The following is a 25,361-nucleotide window of genomic DNA, read 5'->3' as shown; positions in this document are numbered from 1 at the left end:
CCTGGGCCCCGCACAGGGGCAGAAAGTAACCCAGTCAGTTAAAGCCACCTTAGTGAGCTTTATCTTATACTGCACCGGTCTGACCTTTTAACGGCAACAAAATAGTAAAGGCAATTCGTACAGGCAGCTTTATGAAGAAAGTTCATTTACTAAACAGTTTCCGTAGAGCTCTGACTTCTGGAGACAGCAGTTCTAGGGGCAGTTAAAACTAAAAAACTGTTTCCAGATTTTTACATCCACCTAACCCAGTGCACAAGGCCCCCTGAATTGTGCGACATGGGTCGACAGAACTGGACAGGGGAAGGATCATTTATTACACCGTCGCTTCAATTTCTGCTGGCTCTTCTTCCTCCAGCAGGCTGTAGGAGGCATGGGTCTGGAAGGGCCTCTGCAGGGGATGGGCCAGGAGCTTAGCCATGCAGTTGTGCAGCTCTACGGCAGGGCCTGTCACAGACACTTCATATTTGTAGTTGGTGCCTTTGGTGTCCAGGTTGCTGAAAAACGTGTACATCTCCTGGAACGGGACAGAGCAGCTCTGTTACAATCAGGCATTGTGTACAAAACAAGGGCTGGCTACAGCACACCCGGGGGGTTGGGAGACCTGGATTTTATTCCTAGCGCTGACACTGGCTCGCTGTGGGACGCTGAACTAGTCACTCCATTCCAGGCCTCGGTTGCCTTATTGGTGAAACAGGCAGTAATGTTGTCTGACCTCCATGCTAATGAATTCCATCGCATGGCATCCTGAACTCATTAGCACCTGGGATGTGATCCGCAGGCAGACAGCATGAGAAATGTACAAAGCGATCACGAGCCGATGCCAACACTAGATCAGTAAGAATGGTGCTCATCGAGGCTGATAGGAACTGACACGTAATCCTGTTGGGCCTAGATATTATACACAATAGAGCACAGAGCATTGTAATGCCCAGGGTCACAACAGGAATTGAGATGTTAACAATAAGAAGGGCCTGGCCAAATTCACAGCCGTGAAAAACACGTCACGTGCCGTGAAACCTGCCCCCTCTTCCCCTGGGGTGTGTCTAAACTACATGGCTCCGTCGATGGAGCCATGTAGATGAGGCTGATCGGCAGAGGGAAATGAAGCCGCGATTTAAATAATCGCGGCTTCATTTAAATTTAAATGGCTGCCCCGCAGAGCCGACAAACAGCTGATCAGCTGTTTGTCGGCTCAGGGCGCTAGTCTGGACGCTCCCGCGCCGACCTGAAAGTCCTTTATCGACCTCCCCGTTATGCCTCGTAGGATGAGGTTGACCGGGGAGGTCGATAAAGGGCTTTCATGTTGTCAGGGGAGCGTCCAGACTAGCGCGCTGAGCTGACACACAGCTGATCAGCTGTTTGTCGGCTCAGCGCGGCAGCCATTTCAATTTAAATGAAGCCGCGATTATTTAAATCGCGGCTTCATTTCCCTTTGCCGAACAAACAAATCTACATGGCTCCGTCGACGGAGCCATGTAGTTTAGACGTACCTCTAGTAAAATATTGCCTTGTGTGCTTTTACCCTAGACTATACCAATTTCACCATTTCTTAAAGTGGGGGCCCAAACCCAAAGGGAATTTGCAGAAGGGTCGCAAGGTTATTGGGCGGGGGGGGTCGTGGTATCGCCCCCTTTACTTCTGTGCTGCTTTGAGAACTGGGCAGCTGGAGAGCGGTGGTGACTGGCAGAGTGCCCAGCTCTGAAGGGTAGCAATACCACACCCTGCCACCCCGATTTCTGCACGGCTGCCTTCGGAGCTGGGGGGCTGGAGAGCGGCATCTACTGACCGAGGACCCTGCTCGGCAGGCAGCAGTGCAGAAGTGAGGGTGGTGTTGCCATACCAAGCATCCTTACCTCTGCTGGTGGCAGCTCACAGCTGCCTTCAGAGCTGGTATCCCAGCCAGCAGCCGCTGCTGCCCAGCTCTGAACGTTGTGCCACCAGTAGCAGCACAGAAAGGTAGCAGTGCAGACCACAACCCTCCACCCCCTCATAACAAACACACCACCCCTCCCCCCACAACGCCTCTTTGGGTCAGGACCCTACAATTACACCACCGTGACACTGCAGATTTAAATGGCTGAAATCGTGACATTTATTATTTTTAAATGCCTACAGTCATAACATTCACAGAAATGGACCATGCATTTGGTAGGGCCCTAATAAAGCATTGGACTTGATAATATGGTTCAGCTACTGCAGTTCTGTTCCGGGGGATTATTAAAATCCTGGGGATTATTCAAAAAAGAGCAAGATTGATTCATGGAGGTTCAGTCCCTCAATGGCTCTTAGCCAGGATGGGTAGGAACGGTGCCCCTGGCCTGTTTGTCATAGGCTGGAAATGGACGACAGGAGAGGGATCATGTTCTGTTCCCTTTCTCTGGGGTATCTGGTATTGGCTACTGTGGGCAGACAGGACACTGGGCTAGATGGGCCTTTGGTCTGACCCCGTCTGGCCGTTCTGATGTTCTAAAGCAGAGTGGGTCTAGATGAGAGCTGGATAATAAATGGCCCGGAGGCAGTTCCCTGGGGTTTGCCCCTGAAGGCCACTGGTACTTTTATTTACCTGCACATCCGCAGGTACAGCTCCTTGCAGCTCTCATTGGCTGCGGATTTCCGTTCCTGGCCAATGGGAGTTGCGAGAAGCGGCATGGACCGGGAAGCGTTTCCCGCAGTTCTCATTGGTCAGAACTGGTGAGCCGCGGCCAATGGGAGCTGCAAGATGATGTAGCCGCAGACGCGCAGGTAAATAAAGTGCCGGTGACTCACCGGGGGTTAATCCTGGTGAACCGCCCCGGCTTAGTGCCCACCCCATCTTCTAGAGAGACACCCAAATACCGCTCTGTCCTCTGTTGATGTCCTAAGCTCAACCGCTCCCCAGAAAAAGAAGATAGCCATCTCTGGGCCATGCATTAAGAACAAAGCCAGGGTGCCCGCTGTGACGGCGCGTTGGGGTCCCCCGCCTCCTGCACCCCCGGAACGGCACGAACAGACTCCACCAGCCAGTAGAATAGAGGGGGTTTATTGCTTCTCCAGGATACAGCACAGCACAGATGTCATCAGGTTACAGGGCAGGCCTAGGATGCCTCAGCCCCCCTTGATATGGGGAAGGGGGTCTCGGCTTCTAAACCCCCCAGCCTGTTGCTGAGGCTGCCTCCTCCATGCTCCCAGAGAGAAACTAAACTAACTCTCCTCCAGCTCTGCCCCCCCAGCCAGGGGCGGTATTCCACCTTCCTTTGTTTCTCTCCATGGGGGGTAGCTGGTCAGACAGGTTTGGAGCCCCCTTTGCATAATGACCAGACAGCAGAGGTGGCCACAGCCCTAGCAAGGCACCCCCACTACGTCACACCCGCCATCGGGCAGCCGGAGGAACATGCTAATGGGCCGACTGAAAGAATATCTCCACTCATTCTGGGAGAGAGAAATCGATGGTTCTTAACAGCTGAGGTGACATGCAAGGAATGGCCCAGAACAGGCAGGGATGGCAGAGCCTTGTTCTGGCCCAGAGCAACGTCTGACAGAGCAGGGAGGTTTCGGCTAAAAGAAGGCGGATCAGCTACGGATCCCGCCGGGCTCTCACCTTCCAGCTCGTCTCCTCCTCTTTGTCCTCGGCGCCGTTGTGGATATAAACCACGTCGAAGAAGAAATAAGGACACTGCAGCATTTTCTGTAGAGAAGGGGGAAAAAAAAAGAAGGTTCCTTCTCATGGCAGAGTCCAGTGAGCAGACGCCACGGCAAAGCAGAGTCCCGGGGTAAACGGCGGCAGGGGAAAGGTGCCCAAACTGGAGGATGAGACCCTCAGGCATGGACCCACCCTGTTCTCACCCCCCTCTGGAGATGGGACCTTTGCCCACTCGGGAGGAGGTTGGTGTCCTTGGCCCACGTGAATCTTTGGTTCCGTGCCCGACTGCTGCTAGCCGCAGGAGTGGCTTTTGACAGGCAGGATCTTGACAACTGCAGGAGTGTGTGGCCTGATTCACAAAGGTTCTTGATGCCAGCGAGGGGGCACAGCCAACGGACCACCACTGAGCAGTAACCGGGAAGGCTGCTTTCTGCCCGGGGCACCACAGACAGCCCGACAAGTCGTCAAACCTGGAAGCACCCACCTTCATCTGCTCGGTCATGGAGAACTGAGGCTGGCAGGCCGGCCGGCTATACACCAGGATGGTCCTGATCACATAGGGAGGCGGGATCGTCTGGACATTTTCCGTCACGGGCAGCTCGATCTTCTGCTGTCTGGGCCGTTGAAGAGAACGAAAGGTCAGACACGCCAGCAACGTCACTCATGACGTCGTGGGGTTGGGCGGTTCTATAAGCACGTACGCAGCTGGGAGCGTGCTAGGGGGGCAAATGGCTGCTGAATTTTGGCTCCAAAGGCAATAGCAGATCCCATGAAAACCACAGGGCGCCAATCCCCTGCTTTCAGGTTCTACAGAAAGAACGCGCAACATGCAATAAAAACAGCTGCAGGCAACGGGGCCAGCTGGCAGATCAGAGCTAAAGCTGCGTGGTCTGAGCGGTCCCCCACGTGGCAGATAAGGGGCTAGGATATTGGTTGCAGCCTGTGTGTTTTGGATTCCAGCAAGAGGAATTCTGAGCACGACCTGGAGAAAAAGCAGAGATCGTTTCTTGGGCACATAGCTCGCTGGAGAGGCAGACCTGGGGAATCTCTCCACAAGGAAGCCGCCTGCTGCTGTTGGTTTCCATTGGATTCTGGGAAACGGGACGCTGGAGTTTGGTTTAAATAAGCAGCGTTGTGCCAAGAACGAGACCCGCTTTGTAGAACCGATTTCTCATCCCCATGGAAGCAACCCTCGCTGGCCCCAGCTAACCCCCCCAGAAAGGGGCCATGGAAGCATAAAAGCAACATTTGCTCCTTCCACAGAGCAGCAAACTTACATGAGACTGAAGAGGCCTTCGAGGTCTAGGTTCCGAGCGATAAGGACTGGTCGTTACACATACGCGGCCCTTCTAGATGCTATTTGGGGTTTTCAGCTGGTGAGCTCGGGGGGGGGGTCCCTTGGCCTGGCACTTCGTTTGTACAGCACCTAGCATCACGGAGCCCGAGCTGGGCAAGACCTCCGGGAGCTACTGTGATAAGCAGTGGTATATTTCTGATGTCTCGCGCTCTATAGACAGACAGGGGTGAAGGGGCACACAGACTATTCCCAACTAAAACACTGACTTTTCCATCTCTCCTAGGAGATCTGCTACCGTGGAAGGAGCGTGGCAGAACATTTCTCCTCCCTGTAAGGCAGGGCAGGGCGCCTCGCTCCATGGTACAGGTGGGGAACTGAGGCACAAAGCGAGGGAGCGACCTGCCCACGCAGCTACGGCAGAGTGGAGAACAGAGCCCCGATTTTCAGGGTCACACGACAGAGCACCCAGCACCGTCCTTCCTCACTGGTGCATCAGGGCCCGCCGTGGCAGTCCCAGCTCAAGGCAGACCCCCGCCGAACTCAGCAGAGTCCCCACGCCCCCAACGGGCTCATCCCTAAGCTGCCACAGCACCCCCCGTTGTGTGTAAAGTTACAGACTAACCCGCCTCCCCCGTGAGACTCGTTCAGTCCAGGCAGCACTCGCGGACGTGGAGCTCTGCTGCCATCATCTGGCGAGACAGCAGGTAACAGAGCTATCAAAGGATCCCCCAGATTAGCGGTGGGTCACTGCGGCCCATCGGGGTTTTGTGTGGCCCATGGGACATTTTACTTACTGTTCCCACACACAGAGTTGCCAGATTCCGCTGGTTTTTATCAGTGTCAGTTTTTTCCTACTGATGTTGCAAAATCGGGATGTTAAATGTCGGTTAACTGAATAGTCGATTAACCTCAGGAATTCTTATCGGTTACTTGATTCTCCAATTGGCCCCGGGGGCGGGGCCAGCAGTGCGTTCCGGCCCCGCCCCCGAGAAGCCCCTGCCACTCCGTGCTGCTGCCTCTTTATCAGAGGCAGCAGCGTGAGGTGCCAGGCAGGAGCTGGTCCAGGAGGGGAGCCAGTTTGAAAACAAGCTCCCCTTGCAGACTGGCTGGCTATCGCCCCATGCTGCTGCCTCTTATATAGAGGCAGCAGTGCAGAGTGGCAGCAGCCCCTGTCCGGGGGGCGGAGCGGGGAGATCAGAGCTCCTGGACCCGGCACGAGCCAGAACTGAGCTGGGCTGCCTGTCCACCTGGCTCCTAATACACTTTAAAGGCAGAGCCGCAGCGGGGTTAGATCCCAGCCCTATTGCTGAGCCGGGCTGCTGGCCAGCCTGCTAAAAGATGTACTTGCAAGGGGGTGGGGTATGCGTGTAGGCTATAGCATTAACCAATAAGCTTTTGCCTCTCGGTTCATCGACTGCACTATTACATCCCTATTGCAAAACTGACAGGCATGTAAAGGGCCTCCTCCCCACTGCCACAGAAGGATACTGAAAGACTTGCACACCACGGTTTCCAGGTCATACAGGCAGCTGCAGAGTTCTCGGGGGTCAGAGGTGAAACCGGAGAGCTAAGAGACAAGACAAAGGACGTTAATGGAAAGCAACAGTTTCTCTCTGGAATCACACCAGGAGGGAGAAATATTAGTGTGCAGGGCCTAGCACAACAGGATCCCCGCTGTCCCAAAGGATTGCCTTGGGCTGTTCCCGTGGATTTTCGATGACGAATAAAGAAGGCCTTTCAGGGGCAATGGGGGGAAGTTGAAATCCCTGTTTTCAATTCTCTCTGCAAGTTAGGAATTCGGGGCTCGTCTCCTGTTTCTCCTGGAAGCCCTCACTGGTGGGACTGGGGTCTCGCAAGCGCTGACCGCAGAAGCAGAAAACCCGACACAAAGGCCGGGAGGTGTGGGGGGGGGGAGCAGTACTCACCCAGGTGGCATCGTTGTTCACCACCAGCAGCGCGAACTCGTGGCATTTGTCGATCTTGTGCTTCGTCCTCACGAACATCTCGATCATCTTCTGGGAGATGTTCAGGGCGTTGGTTTTGGATCTATGGCGCAAGCGAGGGAGAAGGTGCTGGCTGAGGCCTTTCCATCTCTCTCCTCCCCCAGCATCCGTCTCCTTTGAACACTGACCTGACTCCTGGAACCCTCCATCACCCCTCCCGCCCCAGGGGCCTGGAACCCTCCATCACCCCTCCCGCCCCGGGGCCCTGGAACCCTCCATCACCCCTCCCACCCCGGGGGCCTTGTCATCTAGAGAACTCCAAGTACTTGAAAAGAAGCAGGTCGGTCTCATTAGCCCCACTTCACAAATGGGGAAACTGAGGCACAGAGAAGGGGAACGATTTCCCGAGTAGCAAAGGTGGGAACAGAACCCAGGTCTCCCGGCTCACAGGCCGGTGGCCTATCTGCTAGACTGGGATGGGAAAATACGGCCCCCGGGCCAGATCCAGCCCACAAAACATTCAAATCCAACCCACCATGGTATTCTGGGCCACCTATGTTCTATGGACCCTCGGGCAGACCCCTTAGCTACGGCGCCCCCAAGCGCCGCTTAAAGCAGACGGCTGCTGGGGCAAACGTGTGCATCTCTGCGCAGCGCACGCCCCTTAGAGGGGTGTCCCTGTGTGCTGGCCCCCTCCCCCAACACAATCCTTGCAGCTCCCATTGGCCGAAAACTGGGCAATGTGAGCTGTCTGGGTCACGTAGAGGACCATCCTCCCTCCAAGGCCAGCTGCTTTGAAAGGCATGTGTGGGCACAGCAGACAGAGAGCCTGCCCACCTCCAATAAGCGCCTCCCAGACAGAGCCTACACCTGGCATCCCTGTTTGGACCTCAACTCTCTGCCCCAGGCCAGACCCTCTGCACCTGCCCCTGGTCACTATTCCCTTCCAGATCCTGTACCCATTCCTACAGCCCTGCTCCTGGTCAGAATCCTCTCCTGCAGCCTGGTCCCATACCCAGAGCTGCCTCCTGTACTCAACTTCCACCCCAGAGCCCGCACCTCTTCCAATGTTCCCTCTACGAGTTCCATTTATGTGTGGAACAAATTGTGTTCTGTGCACCAAAGCATGTGCGGATGTGCACCACCAATAGAAACACACGCTGCCGGCTGTGGGCAGCGGTGGGTGCTCTTCCAACCAGCTGAGCAGCATCTGAATTTCTCCTGGGTGGCCACCCAAGCGCTCAGCTTAGAGGGAGCGCTGACCTCCTCCGTTAATATCCTAGGCCGTGTCTTCACTTGGGGTCACGATTGATCTTTTGGAGTTTGATTTAGCAGGTCTAGTAAAGACCCGCTAAATCAAATTCAAAGGATGCCCCCGCCGGCAGCTGGTACGCCTGCTCCTGCGAGGAGCAAGGGACGCCAATGGGAGTGTTTGCTCCTGTCGACCTCCCGCTGTGGGAACGGTGGGGAAATTCAAATTACATAGAGTCCAGCTAGAAATTAAGGTAGCTAGAGTGGCGTATCTTAATTCGACCTTCCCCTTTAGTGTAGGCCTGGCCGCAGAAACGTGCGGCCCCTGACTACATCCCAAATTCTTGGAGTGGCCGCACCATCCAAAATTATCCCCCTCCCGCCGAGCGAGGCTGTACAAATGGCAATCGCAACGGGCTGACGGACAGACGGACGCCGCTCACCCGTTAAAGGACTCTAGTTTGGGCAGAGACATTTCCTCAGACAGGTCCAAGCAGATGATCTGCATGAAAGCAAAGGGCAGCGTTAGCATCTCAGATCGTCCCCGAGCCCACTGACCACTAGCCCTCGCTGCCCTGAGCGGCCACGTACGCGCACACACGGCCAAAGAGGGCTGCAGGGTTGGACCTCCCCCCAGCTAGCAGGGCTTTGGCGGAGAAGGCAGGAGACCCACCCTAGGGCCGGTGGGCTGGGGCGGGAGGCCGGCACTCACCACTTTCTCAGGACAGTTCACCCGGGGCGTCTTGACCTGGAACTCGGTGGGCTGCGCCGGGCCGGGCCAGTCTTTGCCGTTGGGCGCGGCCGTGCTCTGGGGGCTGTCATCGGCGCTGGCCGCCTCCCCCTCCCCCTCGCTGCGGTTCCCCACGCTGGCCTGCACGCTCAGGGCTCGGTCCTCGGCCCCCTCCGGGTTGGAGCGGGTTCTGGGCCGCTGCTCCGCGGCCTTCTCCTCCTCCTCCTCGGCGGCGCTGCCGGGCTCCGAGGTGTCCATCAGGGAGCTGCGCTCCACGGGTGACTCCAGCTTGGCTGCAGCGACGGGCTCCCTGGGTCAGGCAGAGGGAGACACGGGGCTGGGTGCAGGGCGCGGCACGGACAACGCCGCCTGGCAAAGCCCTCCGGGGGCCGGCCGCCTTTCCCACCCCTCCCTCTGGCTCTGCGCTGGGGGGGATTGGGAGCTGGCTTCTGGCCAGGGGTTCCGGCCGCCCGTCAGCCAGCCCGGCCCTCCCCGGCCCCCCATCACTGCTGCCTCACCTGGTGCCCTCCATCGACTCCCTCAACTCCACCCTCCCACCCTGCTGCCCCCTAGCCCATCACTGCCCTCCAACTACTCCCCCCATTACCTCCCCCGTCGCTGCTGGCCTCCAGGTACCTCCTCCCATCGCTGCTGGCCCCCCAGGCCCCTCCCCCATCACTGCTGGCCCCCCAGGCCCCTCCCCCATCACTGCTGGTCCCCCCAGGCCCCTCCCCCATTGCTCCCCCCCAGGCCCCTCCCCCCATCACTGCTGGCCCCCCAGGCCCCTCCCCCATTGCTCCCCCCAGGCCCCTCCCCCTATCACTGCTGGCCACCCAGGTACCTCCCCCCGTCGCTGCTGGCCCCCCCAGGCCCCTCCCCCATTGCTCCCCCCAGGTCCCTCCTCCCATCACTGCTGGCCCCCCAGGCCCCTCCCCCATTGCTCCCCCCAGGCCCCTCCCCCCATCACTGCTGGCCCCGCAGGCCCCTCCCCCATTGCTCCCCCCAGGCCCCTCCCCCCATCACTGCTGGCCCCCCCAGACCCCTCCCCCATTGCTCCCCCCAGGCTCTTCCCCCATCACTGCTGGTCCCCCCAGGCCCCTCCCCCATTGCTCCCCCCAGGCCCCTCCCCCCATCACTGCTGGCCCCCCCAGACCCCTCCCCCATTGCTCCCCCCAGGTTCTTCCCCCATCACTGCTGGCCCCCCAGGCCCCTCCCCCATTGCTCCCCCCAGGCCCCTCCCCCCATCGCCGCTGGCCCCCCAGATCCCGCCTACTCCCCTCGCCCCCCCAGGCCGCCCGTCACCGCTCACCCCGGCCGGACAGTCCTCGTCGATCCGCAACCCGGAAGCGGCCCGGGCGCCGCCAGCGCGCGGACTGCTGGGAGTTGTAGTTCCCTGGGCGCCCCTCTCTGCCCCGCCCCCATCCACCTCGGGCTGGCCAGGCCCCGCCCTCCATGCCCCCGCCTGGGTTTGCATGCCCCTTTGCAGACCTGCCCATTCGGCCAAAGCTGCCCACACGGGAGCTATGGGGTGAGGCCACTAGCTGGTCCCTCTGCCAGCCCCACAGGCAACGGGGCCCCTGGCAACCCCAAGCAAACCCTGCCATCCTGGGCACTGACCGCCCCGTCTCGGAGCCGGGCCCTTGGAAACACGGCGGCAGGAAAGGAGGGCGTGAGGTCGGCTTCGCTCCGGCTGCGAGGGCGGCTGGATTTTTCACCCCTCCCCCCCCCCCGGGTCGACGGAACTGACCGGGCCGTCGGCACCGGACTGGAAGTCTGTTGGCGTGGCCATGTCGGTCCGAGTGGGGGCAAACCCCAGTGTAGACGCAGCCGCGCCGATGGAACAGGGCTTCCGTCTGTGTCGCTAACGTGGCGCGGGGAGACGGGCGTCCGACGCCTGCAAAAACGCCTGCACCCCTCCGGCTCTGCCGGCGTCGGCTCCGTGGTGCCGACAGACCCTTGGCAGAGTCGCGGATGTGGCCGACCCTGCCCTAGAGCTAGAGCAGCGGTTTGCAAACTTTTGTTTCTCATCACCCTGCTGAAGAAAACCGTTGAGGCCGCGACCCGACATACTGTGACTAGCGTGGGCTGCGGGGTGTGGCTGAGGATGGGCTGCGGGGTGTAGGAGGGAGCTCCGGCTTTGGGGGGGCAGGGCTGGGGCAGGAGCAGCTGACCTCAAGCAGATCCCAGGCAGTGGTGGGCAGCAGGGGGCGGAGGGCTAAGGCAGCGTCCTGCCTCTCCTGGCCCCGCAGATCAGGCTGCGCCCCAGAAGCAGCCAGCAGCAGGTTCCCAGCCGATGGGCATGTGGGGCTAGTGATCGGGGCAGGGCTAGGGCCCCTGCCCCACACACCTAGGAGCCGGGCCTGCTGCAGCCACTTCTGGGGCGCAGCACAGTCTGCGGTACTAGTACAGGCAGGAAGCTGCCTTAGCCCCTCCACTGCTCTCCTGATCCCCCTGCAGCAACGAGACCCAGGGCCCGACATTCCACGGCCCAGAACGGGGGCCGAGACACTTTTCTGGCCCCATGGCCCCATGGCTGCAGTATCAGAGCCCCTGCCACCCCCTGGGAGGCCACGCAGGGCTATGGCCACAAGCAATTCAGGGCACTTTTTATCTATCCCCAGCTGGCAGGTGCCTTCCAACCCGCAGGCTCTTGCGATCACCTTCCCCCGAGTCCACGGAGCGGCTCCCCTTCCATTCGGCCGTGGCTAGGGCAAAGGGTGGGAGGGCATTAGCCCTTCCTTCTGTGTCTACGAGGCACTCGAGAGTTAAAACGGAGCCACATTTCACAAGGGAGAGGAAACGTGCACAGGATCGGGAAACGGGAAAGGGCTGGGTCGGCCGGTTGCCCGGAAGCAGCGCAGATGGCCAGACGCTCCTCGCCCTAGGATCGTCTGGTAGGTGGCTGGGCTGCGAGGCTGGGGGCTGGGAGATCCCGGCTGAGAATCAGCTGAGAAGGGGCTTCTACACGCAATGGGGCCGCTTGATTTTTCTCTGTAACTGCCGGCCCCGGGGATCCGATCCTCACACGTGGCTCCTCTCGTGCGGAAGGAACAGGGATGGAGAAGGCAAGTGGTTTCCCCCTAGGGTGCCTGGACGAGGGAGCCACGGGTTAGTGGCGGGGTTATAAGCAGCGTTCCCTGTAAGCTGAGTGCTTGGGCGACCACCCAGGAGAGTCAGGTGCCGGTCAGCTGATTAGCGGAGTGCCCACAGCCAGGTTTGTGTTTCTGCTGGTGGTGCACCTCCCCACCATGCCTTGGTGCACAGAACAAAATTTATTCTGCACATGGGTGGAAAAAATTAGAGGGAACACTGGTTGTGAGTCTGGCTTGGCTTTGCAACTGCTGTCACATGGTGCACCTCAGCCTCCCGCCATGAGCTACCTGGTGGGGGCCGGGTTTAGACCGGCTGTGGTTCACTCTGCAGTGGGGAAGGCCGGGGCACCTCCCCCAAACCTGTCTCCCTGCTCCAAGAGCCTCTGGGTACAGACCAGTCCCTGATGGTGATGCAGCCAGGCCCCTGTGGTAGCATCCACATTTAGTGGCAGACAGAGTTCTCAATCCCATTGCACCTGCTTGGGATCCACCCTGTCCTGGGGATGGATTGGAGAATCCGGTGCATCTTGTCTCCCTCTGCTATGACCCTGTGGGCCCTTGTCCCTCCGCAGGGTCACAGCCAATGGGAGGACGGGGCGAGTGCTCGGGGCAGGGGCAGTGCGCGGAGCCCTGTGCGACCCCCCCGCCCCGCCAAGACCTGGGTCAGTTGCGGCCACTTCTGGGGTGCAGCGCAGTCTGTGGGGCCAAGACAGACCAGTAGCTGCCTTAGCCCCGCCACTATCCCCTGCTCTTCCCAGACTGGCTGCGTGGGGGTTGCAGGAAAAGCACCACATTGCATGTCCTCATGCAGCGGGGCCCTGGCGGGAGCGGTGTATCCACACTGGGGTACCCAGCATGGCCAGGGGGTGCAGCGGGGGCTCTGGCCCAGGCCGGACGGGGGAGGGCTCGCTGGGCACCGCTGCGCCGACCCGGCTGCTGAGCAGGCAGGACGTTGTGCTGCGGAAAACAGGAAGCCGTTCCAGCCTTTCCTGGCTCCGGGGCTGGCTGAGATGCTACCAAACGCGCCGGCTAGTGACCCAGGGACGCTGCATTGCCCCTCACAGCCTATAGGGGGCACAAGCAGGGGGCTGCAGGTGGGCATGATGGGGGGAGGGCAGCGGTGGGCGGTGCAGCTCCCAGGTGCGATCACGAGTCCCCCGTGATTTTGGCGAGTCACTGGAGGTGGGCGGGGAGGGGGGCTTGGGGCCCGATTCCGGGTGCCCCGGGTGTTGTCATTTACAGTGCTGCTGGGAAATGCAGCTGATTCTGAGCAGGTGCGCTTTGCCCTGGAGTCAGTGACTGCACGCCAGGAATCAGGGCCCGGGGCTATCCCGGGCTCTCGGATCCTTTGGCACAGACGGGGCCTGAGATGCAGGGGGTTTTCCGGGGACCGACTGCAGGGCGAGTGGGGCTCGGCCGCCGAGGGGCTGGAGGAGGCAGACGAGCGGGCGATCCTGCGCTACGAGGAGCACATCACCACGCTGCTGCTCACCGTCGCCCAGCTGCACAGCAAGGCCGAGCGGCTGCAGCAGAGGAGAGCCAGGTACCCGCCCGGCCTGTCCCACTCCCCAGACGGCCCGTCCAACAGCTCCGGGCATTGACTGGCCCGTAGCTCTCGCTGCGGCATGAAACTGCTGTGCCAGGAAAGGTGGGGCACCTCCGCCCCGGCCCTTTGCAGATCGGGGCACTAGTCTGTCCATGAGCGGCTGTGCTCCCTGGGGGATAACAACCCACTACTGCTGACGGCTAATGGAGCCTGTCTGGTCTTTGCTGCATTGCGGGTGGTTCCCTCACAGCAATAGCCCCCTTCCTATATGTCCGCCCTAGCTGGGCGCAAGAGCTTTCTCCTCGGCCACTGGAAACAGCCTCTCCATTGACACCCATTCTCAGCTAGAAACCCTCCGTCCCCTTCCTTGCAGTTTCTCTCTCCCTTTGCTATTCTGGGTCTGCTAACCCTGCGAAGCAGCCACAGTTTGGGATATTGCTTGTAGCAAAGATGCTCTTAAAAAGAAGTTTTCTCTTCTCTTCTCTTCTCTTCTCTTCTCTTCTCTTCTCTTCTCTTCTCTTCTCTTCTCTTCTCTTCTCTTCTCTTCTCTTCTCTTCTCTTCTCTTCTCTTCTCTTCTCTTCTCGACAGAATAGAATAGAATAGAATAGAATAGAATAGAATAGAATAGAATAGGTGACAACCTTGGTTTTACAGTTGTCCATGCCCATCACCATGGTATCTGTGCACCCGATTCTTTAACTGAAGCCCTGGCCGTCTTTAGGCTGTGGACTAGCCGGTCTGGCTTGATCTGCTTAGCTTTATCTAGCTGTGACTTTGGATGCGTCGCCACTGCGCCGCCGGTCGAAATAAGTGACGCCATTTGAGTGATGCAAACGGCATCGCTTATTTCGAGACAACGCGCTGCTCCGAAACGTCCCGCCCTCCTCGTGCAGGGAGGCTTACGGGGACGGCGGAGTAGCAAGCCGGCTCTATTTTGAAACGGCGGGCGCGCTCAGAAGACCCAGCCATTTTGGGATACCGCGCGGCCGCGCAGACGTAGCCTTTGTGGTCTTTTCTTCCTGCCCTGGGGAATAAAGCCGGGAACTTCGTACCGCTCCACCTTCTTACAATCAGGCCAGAGGCTGTGGTGAAGGCCAGGTCTTTAACAGGTTCAAAAAAGAACTAGGTGAATTCATGGACGTTGGGTCTATCAATGGCTGTTAGCCAGGCTGGGCAGGGAGGATGTCCCTAGCCTCTGCCAGACGCTGGGAATGGGTGACAGGGGAGGGATCCCTTGATGGTTCCCTGTTCTGTCCACTCCCTCCAGGGCACCTGGTGTTGGCCGCTGTCGGCAGACAGGACACTGGGCCGGATGGACCTTTGGTCTGACCCAGTCTGGCCGTTCTGATGCTCTTGTGCAGGCCTGTCCGATAGTCACAAACCTGTATGGGCTGAGATCCACAATTTTCTTGTCCTCCTGCCCCATGGGGGGGACAACCCGCGAGATTTCACTTGCCCATTGTGACGGCGCGTTGGGGTTTTCCCGTCTCCTGCACCCCCGTAATGACACAGACAGACTCCACCAGGCAGTAGAACAGAGGGAGTTTATTGCTTCTCCAGGATACAGCACAGCACAGATGTCATCTGGTTCCAGGGCAGGCCTAGGATGCCTCAGCCCCCCTTGGGATGGGGGAGACTGGGCCCTTAAATCCCAGCCCCTTTCCCTAGGCTGTCTCCTCCATGCTCCCAGACAGAAACTAACTCCCTCACTTCCAGCCCTGCCCCCCAGCCAGGGCTCCACTCCCCCTCTTCCCATTGTCCCGCTCCCTGGGAGTTACCTGTCTGATGAGTTTCAAAGCCCCCTTGCATAATGACTCATCCCCTGCCCTGCTGGGCCGTGCTGCAGCCAGTGGAGGTCACTCACAACCCACTGCCCAGCATAGCAACCAGCAAGGTACCCCCCACTACGTCACATCCATCAAAACCAAAGGCACGATTCTGACTTTGCCAGGGCACGCTAAAGGAGCTCCGGAGACAGACCCTTGCTATTAATCCGCATGCCCACTAGGCGTCACTGCTTCTCTGGGGCATAACCTCCATTGGGCCACAGACGCGGGGGGACTGCGGCGCTCTCTCGGGCTACTTCCCTTCTCCCAAAATCGCGGTTCCATGTCTCGACAGCCCGAACTCACGGGCGCGCTGTTCCGACGTTGCGAGGAATAAGGGACGTTTCGGAGCAGCGGGTTATTTCGAACGGGGGCGCTGAGCAGCCAGGGCGAAAGACGCTCTTTGGAAATGGACTCGAAATAAGCCCCGCAACTTGCATTGCTCGAATCGTGTCGCTTGTTTCGAGCCACGGGGGCAGGGGAGATGCACCCCGGGCGTCCGAAAGGGCTGGTTTCAGGGCGTTACACTCAAACCCGGAATTCAATTCTGTGGCTGCCCCGCTGCCCTGTCTCCGGGGGGCGTGGACTCACCCGCTCTTCCCCGGGCTTCCCTTGGCTTTGGTTTCTTGCAGAGAAGAAGACGCGTATTCAGACAAGGGCTCCGAGTACACCGCCAGCCTTCCCCGCTGCATGCCAAGGCCTCGGAGCTTGGCCATCCGCCCCTTCCCTATGGGCTGCCCCATGGAAGGTAGAGAAGGGTTCTGCCCCACACTCTCCTGTACCTTTCGGAGGCAGTGAGGCTAAATGGGTAGACCCAGGTCCTCTGGATTCTATGCCTGCCAATGCCAGTCCCCTGCTGGGTGACCCAGGCGAGTCCCAGCCCCCCCTCCGTGCCTCAGTTTCCCCAGCTGGGACTTGAGGATAATGGTGCGGCCCCGGCTATGTCCAGCCCTTTGAGCTCCATGGGGAACAAGCTTTAGACCAGGTTTATTACCACTGAAAGGGTTTCCCCTTGCCAGCGCCCCGTTCTCTGCCACGGTCGAATGGGGAAGACCCCAGGGATGCCTCATGGCAAAGCCAGCCTTCTGCTCCCTGGTGGTACGGATCCATGGGCCCCTCTCTTCCGGCCCCGCGCCCTCGTCATGGGCCTGCTGCTCACTCCCTTTTCATCGAGAGGAGCCACGGCTCTTGCTGCTCTGTCCCCCCTTACAGCAGGGAGAGCCCAGACCCCCGAGCGTGGAAGGGGCACGAACCCCCCCACACACAACGGGACTTCCCCTGATCCGTCCCCACTTCTCCCCCGCTAGGAGGCGGCTCGGACGTGTTCCTGGACCTGCAGCAGGCGGTGGCCTCCCTGGAGAAGGCCGTGTTTTCCCACCGGAGCTGCGCCCGGCTGCTTGGCGCGGCCGGTGGGGAGACGGGAGGCCCCAGTGCAGTGGGGGAGGAGTGGGCCCAGATAGCCAAGGTGAGCAGCCCCCCACTTACCCCAGCCCTTGGCCCCAGCTCTGACCTGCATGGACCCCCCCAGTTCTCAGGGGCCGGTCAGTCCTTTCTGCAGGGGCTGCCCATGAGGGGGGCAGCCAGAGCCAGCTGAGGGTAGCCAGTGCCCCCTGGAGGGGAAAGACCAGACGCCCCATTCCCCCCCCACTTCCCAACAAGCCTGTCCCCCTTTGTGGCTGCATGGCAGGCAGCACCCCCTAGTGGGGAAAGCCCAGAAGCCCCATTCCCCACCCCCCCAAACCAGCCTGTTCCCCCTTGTGGCAGCGCCCCCTAGAGGTGACAGGCCAGGTGCCCCATTCCTCGCCCCCCTCCCCAACAAGCCTGCCCCCCTTTGAGGCTGCATGTCAGGCAGCGCCCCCTAGAGGGGAAAGCCCAGGTGCCCCATTCCCCACTCCTGCGAGCCTGCCAGTCCCCCAGCCCCGCAGACAGATTGGAGCAGGCGCCCCCTGGAGGAGAAAGGCCCTTTTGCCCCATTCCCCACGGGTCCCCTGGTCTGGGAGGGCCGGGTTTAACTTGCCTGGAGCCCGAGGGGGTGGGGACGCGATGAAGCCTGGATACCCAGGTGACAGGTGCCTCACCCAGGCCTAAGGAGAGCTCTGGATTCCTGGCATGACACAGTGACGTGACTGGGATGGGGGGGGGGGGGGGGTGCATTTCCAGAACCTGGAAGAGTTCGAACGAGGCCTGGGGATTTTTGCCGGACTCCCGGAGGACGACGGGGACTGGCCCTGGGAAGCAGCCCCCAGGGCGCCGGGGGAGACGAGCGAGGCCAGCCCGGGGCTCCCAGCAGAGGACACGAGCTGGATCCAGAAGGAAATAGCCATGTACAAAGAGAGGAACACGGCTCTCCAGGAGGCACTGGGGAGCAAGGAGGAGGAGCTAAGCAGGTCCCAAGTCACCCTGCAAGCATTCCACGAGGAACGGGATAAGCTCCAGAGAAAGGTACCTGGGGCAGTGGCAATGCCGAAAAGCCCCGGCCAGGACCTCATTTGGGAAGGTCTCAACCCATATGGGTGAGCCTTTTACCTGCAGTATTTTATTCAGCCACTAGATGTCACTGTGTAGCATGCTACCTGGGATGCTCCCTGGTAAACAAAGGAGACAAAGCCAGAACTCAAGCAGCGTGGGAGTTTGTGTGTTTGTGGCCATTTTATTCAACAAACGAGCACTGTGTGGACTCGGCTTGTTCATTTCCCGGGGGATCACACTTCCCCTGCAGGGAGGGTGCCGTCAGAAACAGTCTGCTTCCTGTGCTGCTGGTGCAATCCAGACTCCCCCTCCATGGAGCCACTCTGGATTTGCTGCTGTCAGGATCAGCCCTAGCTCTGGCTGTCTGAGCCCAGGCAGCCGGCAGGTTCATGACGGATGCTGCTCTTTCCTCAGGTCAAGGAGCTGCAGGACTCTCTGCTCAGGATTGAGACGCCATCCCAGCCTGGCAGCTCCTCCGCGTCTGCCAGTGGCCCTGTGAGCCCCAGGGGGTCCATCAGCCCTGGCGGGGAAGGAGAGCCCTGGCCATTCCAGGTGAGTGCAGCGCCAGGGGCTGACCCGGGTCTGTGCTGCTTCTCCATTGCGTCCGGCTGGATCCTGCTTGCTGGGGAGGCGAGGACGCCAGCTGGGCCGCAGCTCCCTGGACCGCTGGATGCTGTGGCTGCCGAGCCAGGAACGAGCCATAGACAGGGCCGGGCAGCTGGCAGCTAGTGGTGGGCCTGCTTCAAAGCCCACTGCAGCCAATCGAAAGACTCCCCACTGACTGCAGGGAATTTGGATCAGGCCAGGAGCGGAGGATGCGCCCACTCAGGGGGCGTAATACACGGGCTGCAGGGGTGTGACTGTGTCTCCCTCTAGTGGCTGGCCAGAGCAACTGCAGCACCCTGCTGCTCACAGCTAAGGGATTTTCTCCTTATGTCCGGTTTGTTCTCCGCTGGTCCCCTGTGGCCGTGGATTGTGATAGCAGCTTCTAGCAGGGCGGCTCGTCTCTGCTGTGCTGTTTAACAGCATTAATGCTCCACCCTGGGTGTGCTACCACCCATGCACCCTGACCCCCGGCCAGCTTGGGAGCCACGCCTGTCGGCCTCCCCCGGGCTCAGCCTCGTTCCAGTGTTTGTCTCCCCTGCCGGGGCCCTTTGCAGGACGCAGTTGCCGCGGCCGAGAGCTTCATCCGGTGCTTCCAGAGCTGCTCCGGCACCCGCCACCTCTGTCGCCTCTTCCCCCAGCATCGCCCCGGGGCATCGGAGAGCCCCGTCCAGGAATGGGAAGCCCGGACGGAGCAGCTGCGCGGGTGAGGGCTGAGGGCCTTCGCCCAAGGGGCGAGAAGGGCTTTACACACTGGCCAGGGCAGCTCTCTGCCCCCGGCCCCCAAATGTGATCCTGCACAGTCAGGGGAAACTGAGGCACGGCAAGGGGCAGTGACTCACCCAAAGTCACCCAGGAAATGGAATAGGACCCAGGAGTCCTGCCTCCCCTCCCCCGTGCACTACACGCCAGACCCCCTTCTCCTCCTGTATCCCAGGCGTCCTGCACTATGCACTAGGCAACACTGCCTCACTCTCCCGGCCAAAGCTGGAATGGGCAGCCCCCCAGGATGGCAGCAATGAAGTGCCACCGTGGCCCCAGCTGCGGGCACATCCTCCTCTTGGGGGGAAGGGGGAGCCTGGGACTGGAGTCCTGGGCTGGGGAGGGGGGAGGCCAGGGAGCAGCATGTCCAGTGGCGCCCCCTGTGGCAGGGCCCAGAGCTGCAGTGGCACTAGGAGCATGGTCCCCTGGGGAGCAGGGTGCCTGGGCATCCCTCGGGGGTGCAGAAGAGCCTGGCGGGGTATAAACCAGCTCTTCCCTGGGACCAGCCCCCCCCTCCGACGCTGCTCACAGCGCGGCCCCTCCCCCCAGGGGCATCGAGAGGCTCAAAGGCCTGAACCAGCTGCTGGCGGGGACGCTGCGGGACTGTAAGGGCCACTCGGAGCGGCTCAGCATGTGGCTGGGCCAGTACGAGTCCAACAGCACCGCCCTGCACCTGGCCGCGCAGTACAGGTGAGGGCCCAGCTCTGCCGCCTGCTCCGGGGCGCACCCCACTGGGCGGAGCTGGGCTGGGAGGGGGATGGGCTATGTGGGAGGGGCAGGAGCATGAAGGGCTGGGGGCTCAGGGTGGGTTCCCGGGAGCCGGGGGGCTCAGGGCGGGTTCCCGGGAGCCGGGGGCCTCAGGGCGGGTTCCCAGGGCCTCAGGGCGGGTTCCTGGGGGGCTCGGGGTGGGTTCCCGGGGGCCGGGGGGCTCGGGGCTGGTTCCCGGGGGCCGGGGGGCTCGGGGCGGGTTCCCAGGGGGCTCAGGGCGGGTTCCCAGGGGGCTCAGGGCGGGTTCCTGGGGGCGGGGGGCTTGGGGCGGGTTCCCGGGGGGCTCAGGGCGGGTTCCCAGGGGGCTCAGGGCGGGTTCCTGGGGGCGGGGGGTTTGGGGCGGGTTCCCGGGGGGCTCAGGGCGGGTTCCCGGGGGCCGGGGGTGCTCGGGGCGGGTTCCCGGGGGCCGGGGGCTCGGGGCTGGTTCCCGGGGGCCGGGGGGCTCGGGGCGGGGGGCTCAGGGCGGGTTCCCGGAGGCCGGGGGGCTCAGGGCGAGTTCCCGGGGGGCTCGGGGCGGGTTCCCAGGGGGCTCGGGACAGGTTCCCAGGGGGCTCAGGGTGGATTCCCGTGGGCCGGGGGGCTCGGGGCGGGTTCCCGGGGGGCTCAGGGCGGGTTCCTGGAGGCCGGGGGGCTCGAGGCGGGTTCCCAGGGGGCTCAGGGCGGGTTCCTGGGGGGCTCGAGGCAGGTTCCCGGGGCCGGGCTCACCGGCTGCTCTCTCTGCTTGGCCTGGCAGCGAGCGCTGCATGGAGGCCTACGAGGTGTTGCTGCCCCTGGCCGGGGTGAAGCTGGGACCCAGGCTGCAGGCGGCGGAGGAGGGAGATGCTGTGGACAAAGGTGAGCCCTGGCGAATGGCCCCTCTGATCCCACAGCCCCACACGTGCCCCCTTGCTGTGGGGCAGCAGCTTGGGGGGGGAGCTCTTCGCTCCACGGTGCCCCTGAGGATAACGGGGGAGCCAGCTGCCACGTGGCTCTGCCCACGGACACGTCATGTGAGTCTGGTCCCCGCCCTAGGAGAGCCCGGGGCCCGCGCCCCCCAGAGCCCCGACGGCAGGACAGGGGCCGTGCTGGACGAGGCCAGGAGGTTCCTGGGGAGAGCGGAGCCGGAGGGCCAGGAGGCCAGGCCGGGGCAGGCCGGGGCTGCTGGGACCCACAGATGGCCAAGGTAGCAGAGCTCCTACGGGAGCGGTGTCAAGGGAGCAGGGCTGCGGGCCCAAAGCAGCCTTCCCTGGAAGTGGAGCGCTTGGGAGGCCGCCTGGGACAGAGTCAGGTGCCACCCAGCTGATTAGAGTGCCCACTGCCGGCGGATGGTGCACCTCCGCCCCTGCCTCGGTGCACAGAACAACATTTATTCTGCACGTGGGTAGAAAAACGTAGCGGGAGCATTGGCCCCGAGCCTCTGACCTGAGCCGGGGGAATGGGACCCTGAGCCCCCTCAAGCCCGGGGGTGGGACCCTCAGTCCCCAAGCTTTACATCCCAGATCCCCCCCACATCCCAGAAACGGGCCCTGAGCCCTGAACCCCAGCTCCTGGGGATGGGACCCCTAGACCCAAGGGAGGGGACTGTGAGCCCCAGAGCCACCCCCCTTCTTGGGGATGGGCCCGGAGCCCTGAATCCCAGTCCCAGGAGATGGGCCCTGGGCCCCTAACTCAGGCCCAAGAGCTACTGGGCCCTTCCACCCCTTCTCCCGGCCTGCTCTCCCCACCTCTCTGTCCCAGCAGCGCCCCGGGGCCCAGCCGGGCGGAGGCGGGGATCCTGCGGGAGTACATCCGGCGCCTGCGGGCAGCGCAGGCCTCCGTGGAGGTCTCTCTGCTGGAGCCCGGCTGCCCGGCGGCACCCGGTTCTGCCAGCGCCGTGCTCTGCAGTAACACCGTCACCCAGGCCAAGGTGGACGAGGCCCTCACGGTCGCCGGCCAGGTCCTGCCCAGGGAGACGCCCAGGCCGACGGTGGAGAAGCCGCAGCTGCTGCACGACTTAGTGGCCATCAGGGTAAGCACGGGGCAAGGCGGCAGGGCGAGCGGCCAGAGCGCAGGGCAGGGGGCCAGGATTCCTGGCTCTGGGTGGGGAGTGGGGTCTAGTGGTTAGAGCCAGGTGTAGACAGCAGTGTTAGGATGTGTTTGTGGCTCTGGGAGCGGAGTGGAGTCTAGTGGTTAGAGCTGTGGGTGGCCAGGTGTCAGGACCCCTGGGTTCTATTTCTGGCTCTGGGAGCGGAGTGGAGTCTAGTGGTTAGAGCTGTGGGTGGCCAGGTGTCAGAACTCCTGGGTTCTATTTCTGGCTCTGGGAGCGGAGTGGGGTCTAGTGGTTACAGCGGCGGGTGGCCAGGTGTCAGAACTCCTGGGTTCTATTTCTGGCTCTGGGAGCGGAGTGGGGTCTAGTGGTTAGAGCTGTGGGTGGCCAGGTGTCAGGACCCCTGGGTTCTACTTCTCTGTCTCAGACTCCGTCAGTGGCCTTGGGCATGTCACAGCTGCCCCGCCGTGCCTCAGTTTCCCTTGCTGTCAATCAGGGACCCAGATGGCCGCAAGACTCAGTTAGCATTCATGCAGTATTTCTCATGGGGTAACTGCTGAGCAGGCCATAACGGGCACCCTGGGGGGGGATGAGGGGCTGGGAGGGAACAGAGCACGCAAGACGTGACGGGATTGCCAAGCGCGTGGCGCTCTCTCGAGCCAGGAGATTGGCTCCTGGGAACGCTGTGTTTAGCTCTGGCTGGAGGGGCCAGGCCTGGGGAGCCGGAGCCGGCTGGGAACCAGCGCCGGCCCCTCGCTGCAGCCTCCGTGATGCCCCCGCCCCGGCCCCAGGAGTCCATGGCAGATCTGAAGACCCGGCTGCACCTGGTGGAGAGGGAGACGCGCAGCCTGGAGCTCTGCACCTACACGCACCGGGCGCAGGAGGCCGCCCAGCGGCTGCTGGTCGAGCAGCTGCAGGGGGAGCTGGATGAGCTGCGGGGACGGTGTCCCAGTTCCGGGAGCAGCAGCAGTGATGACAGCACCAGCTGCAGCAGCTGCCTCGAGGTACGTCCGGGCCGGGGCTGGGATCTGCGGCTGGGGTCCGGGAAACGCAGCCCCAAAGGGGACGCTGGCTGGTTCCCTGACCCCTTGGGCAAGCCGTACCCCAACGCCCAGGGGGTGTGGCTTGCCCATGGCTCCCTGGGGGTGGGGGGCAGACCCCAGCAGCCACTGGGCAGGGACAGGGGCGCTCAGGGCTGTTCGTGGGTTTCTCCAGGACGCGGGGCGACGGGAGGCAGGAGCCGCCAAACCTCAGGCTGCCCAGGATCGGGAGACGATGATGCTGGAGCTGGTCGGGGCGCTGGCCCGGTGAGCAGCCCCCTCCCTCCCCACCCCTCTGGCGCCCCATGGCCTCGCTCCTCCCCAGCTGCGACTGCCCCAGGGCCACAGGCTGGCTGGAGGAATCGGGGTCCGGAGCAGAGGAATTTTTGCAGCGAAGCAGCCCACCGGGGGAGGGGCAGATCCAGTCTCAGTCGGGGGGTGGGGGGGTCCCCTCTCGGCGGGCTCCGGGGCGGCCTCCGACAAGCCTCTGTTTCCGTGGCAGGAGCAGGGAGCTGCGGGGCCAAGCCCGGGGCCTGGCGGCCTCCCTGGAGCTGTGCAGCGCCGCCAGCCGGGCCCAGCAGGCCCAGTGCCGCGGGATCACCAGAGACTTCCTCCAGGCGCACAGGTGGGTGGACGATCCCAGTCCCTGGCTCCTGCAGCCCAGGCCCGCCCTTGGCTCCCTCCACGCGTCTCCTGCGGCTGCAGCTGTGCCTGGGCAGCAGACCAGCCCGGGGGCGCGTGGGGCACCTGCTAGGGAGTGGGGAGAGACCCCTGGAGTCCTGCCCCCCAGCCCCTCTGGTCGGACCCCCAGAGGCCTTCCCAGGGCAAACCCCGGAGTCCTGGCTCCCAGCCCCCTGTTCTAACCCCCCAGACGCCGAGGGCGACGGACAGTCTGGCTCCAGCCCCTCGCGAGTCCCTAGCCCGGGGAAGGGCAGCCACGAACAGTGGGCTGCAGCAGCCCGTGGGCCCCCCATATCCCCCCCCCCACATCTCCTCCCCTGCCCAATGCACCTGCCGCTGCTTCCAGAGCTAGAACGCTGGGAACAGCTGATTCGGGGCATTGCAGCTGGGGGGGGGGGGGGGGGGAAGGAGCAGGCAGTGGGGGGCGCCGGTGCCCGGGGGCGCAAGAGGCCCCCCAGCTGATCTGGGAGCCGCTGCCCCGCCCTGCCCGGCCCAGCCACGTCCCTGCTCTCCCCGCAGCGCCCTGGTGCTGGCCTACAGGAACGCCCGCAGGAAGCAGGAGGAGCAGGTGCGGAGGCTGGAGGCCCAGATGGGCGCGATGGGCGAGCGGCAGGCGGGGCAGCTGCGCACCCTGGCCCAGGCCCTGCAGAGGCTGGAAGAGCAGCGTGCGGCCGGCGGCGAGACCCGCATCTAGGGCCGATCCCCTCACCTTGGGGAGCGGGCAGACCAGCCGGCACGGCCCAGGGGCACCGCGCCAGCCCATGGGGAGCAGAGGGGTTTGTGCTCCTAGAGAGTATGGTTCATCAAGCCTGACCCACAGCCCCCCGCTAGCCCAGCCCTGCGCTCCCCCCCAGCTCTGCCAGTGCCCCCCAGCCCCGACCCACAGCCCCCCACTAGCCCAGCCCTGCGCTCCCCCCAGCTCTGCCAGTGCCCCCCAGCCCCGACCCACAGCCCCCCGCTAGCCCAGCCCTGCGCTCCCCCCCAGCTCTGCCAGTGCCCCCCCAGCCCCGACCCACAGCCCCCCGCTAGCCCAGCACTGGGCTCCCCTCCCCCCAGCTCTGCCAGTGCCCCCCAACCCCAACCCACAGCCCCCGGCTATCCCTGCCCTCCCCACACACCCAGCTCTGCCAGTGCCCCCCAACCCCAACACACAGCCCCTGCTAGCCCTGGGCTCCCCCACACCCAGCTCTGCCGGTGCCCCTCACTCTCGACCCCCAGCCTTCTGCCAGCCCCGACCTGCGGATCCCCTCAGTCCCAGTCCTGTCAGACCCTGTGGTGCTCTGGGGCAGAGGAGGGACCACGTGGGATGCTCCAAACCCCTCTTCTGACCCCCCCCATCCTGCGCTTGCCCCTCCGGCTGTGACAGACCCTGGCGCCACGGAGCCCTTGTTCCCGCGGGGTTTGGGAGAGCAAGCCAGTGCCGGGCTGTGAGCGAGAGCCGCCCCGCGATCGTCCTGCCGCCCCGGCGGCTCTCCGTGGCTGCCCCGTGGGGCTGCAGCCTGCGCGTTCCCTACGTGGGCTCGGCTGGGGTCTGGCGGCCTCCACAGGACAGAGCCTTTGGGCTGTTCCCCGGGGAGCGCTCCGGCTGGGTGCCGGGTGGGAAAGGGTTAACAGCGGGGGGCTGCGGCCGCTACTCCTTGTGCAGTGTTGGGGGGCGGGGAGAGGAAATCCCTCAATAAAGAGCTCTCCGCTCGGAGTGGGTCCCAGCCCCACACGTCCAGGAGGGCA

General features: G+C 62.6%; 2 protein-coding genes across 4 annotated transcripts; one reads left to right on the top strand and one right to left on the bottom strand.

The window, feature by feature from the left end:
• Positions 1-113: 113 nt before the first annotated feature.
• On the bottom strand, positions 114-10,238 carry BABAM1 (BRISC and BRCA1 A complex member 1). Of its 2 annotated transcripts, XM_075902778.1 has the most exons (9): positions 10,150-10,238; positions 8,823-9,150; positions 8,554-8,612; positions 6,842-6,962; positions 6,405-6,483; positions 4,897-4,921; positions 4,104-4,233; positions 3,578-3,664; positions 114-514 (listed from the first exon to the last, which is right to left on the bottom strand). In XM_075902778.1, exons 2-9 carry the CDS (start codon positions 9,096-9,098, stop codon positions 314-316), a joined length of 978 nt encoding a protein of 325 aa, XP_075758893.1. In that variant the 5' UTR covers positions 9,099-9,150; positions 10,150-10,238; the 3' UTR covers positions 114-313. The 2 variants fall into 2 exon arrangements, with proteins under 2 accessions (XP_075758893.1, XP_025045068.2); XM_025189283.2 differs by lacking the exon at positions 10,150-10,238.
• Positions 10,239-11,755: 1,517 nt separating this feature from the next.
• USHBP1 (USH1 protein network component harmonin binding protein 1) lies at positions 11,756-24,713 on the top strand. Of its 2 annotated transcripts, none has more exons than XM_075902773.1 (15): positions 11,756-11,905; positions 13,333-13,475; positions 15,938-16,053; positions 16,613-16,770; positions 17,466-17,747; positions 18,189-18,326; positions 18,935-19,083; positions 19,689-19,829; positions 20,641-20,741; positions 20,919-21,069; positions 21,624-21,894; positions 22,704-22,916; positions 23,128-23,219; positions 23,455-23,577; positions 24,153-24,713. In XM_075902773.1, the coding sequence occupies exons 1-15, from the start codon at positions 11,897-11,899 to the stop codon at positions 24,325-24,327; spliced, it is 2,262 nt and encodes a 753-aa protein (XP_075758888.1). In that variant the 5' UTR covers positions 11,756-11,896; the 3' UTR covers positions 24,328-24,713. The 2 variants fall into 2 exon arrangements, with proteins under 2 accessions (XP_075758888.1, XP_075758889.1); XM_075902774.1 differs by having other exon boundaries at positions 21,627-21,894; positions 24,153-24,711.
• Positions 24,714-25,361: the final 648 nt, after the last annotated feature.

Source organism: Pelodiscus sinensis, chromosome 19 (assembly GCF_049634645.1).
Source record: "Pelodiscus sinensis isolate JC-2024 chromosome 19, ASM4963464v1, whole genome shotgun sequence".
In the NCBI taxonomy this organism is placed as follows: Eukaryota; Metazoa; Chordata; order Testudines; family Trionychidae; genus Pelodiscus; species Pelodiscus sinensis.
This window is presented reverse-complemented; position numbering and strand designations above follow the sequence as displayed.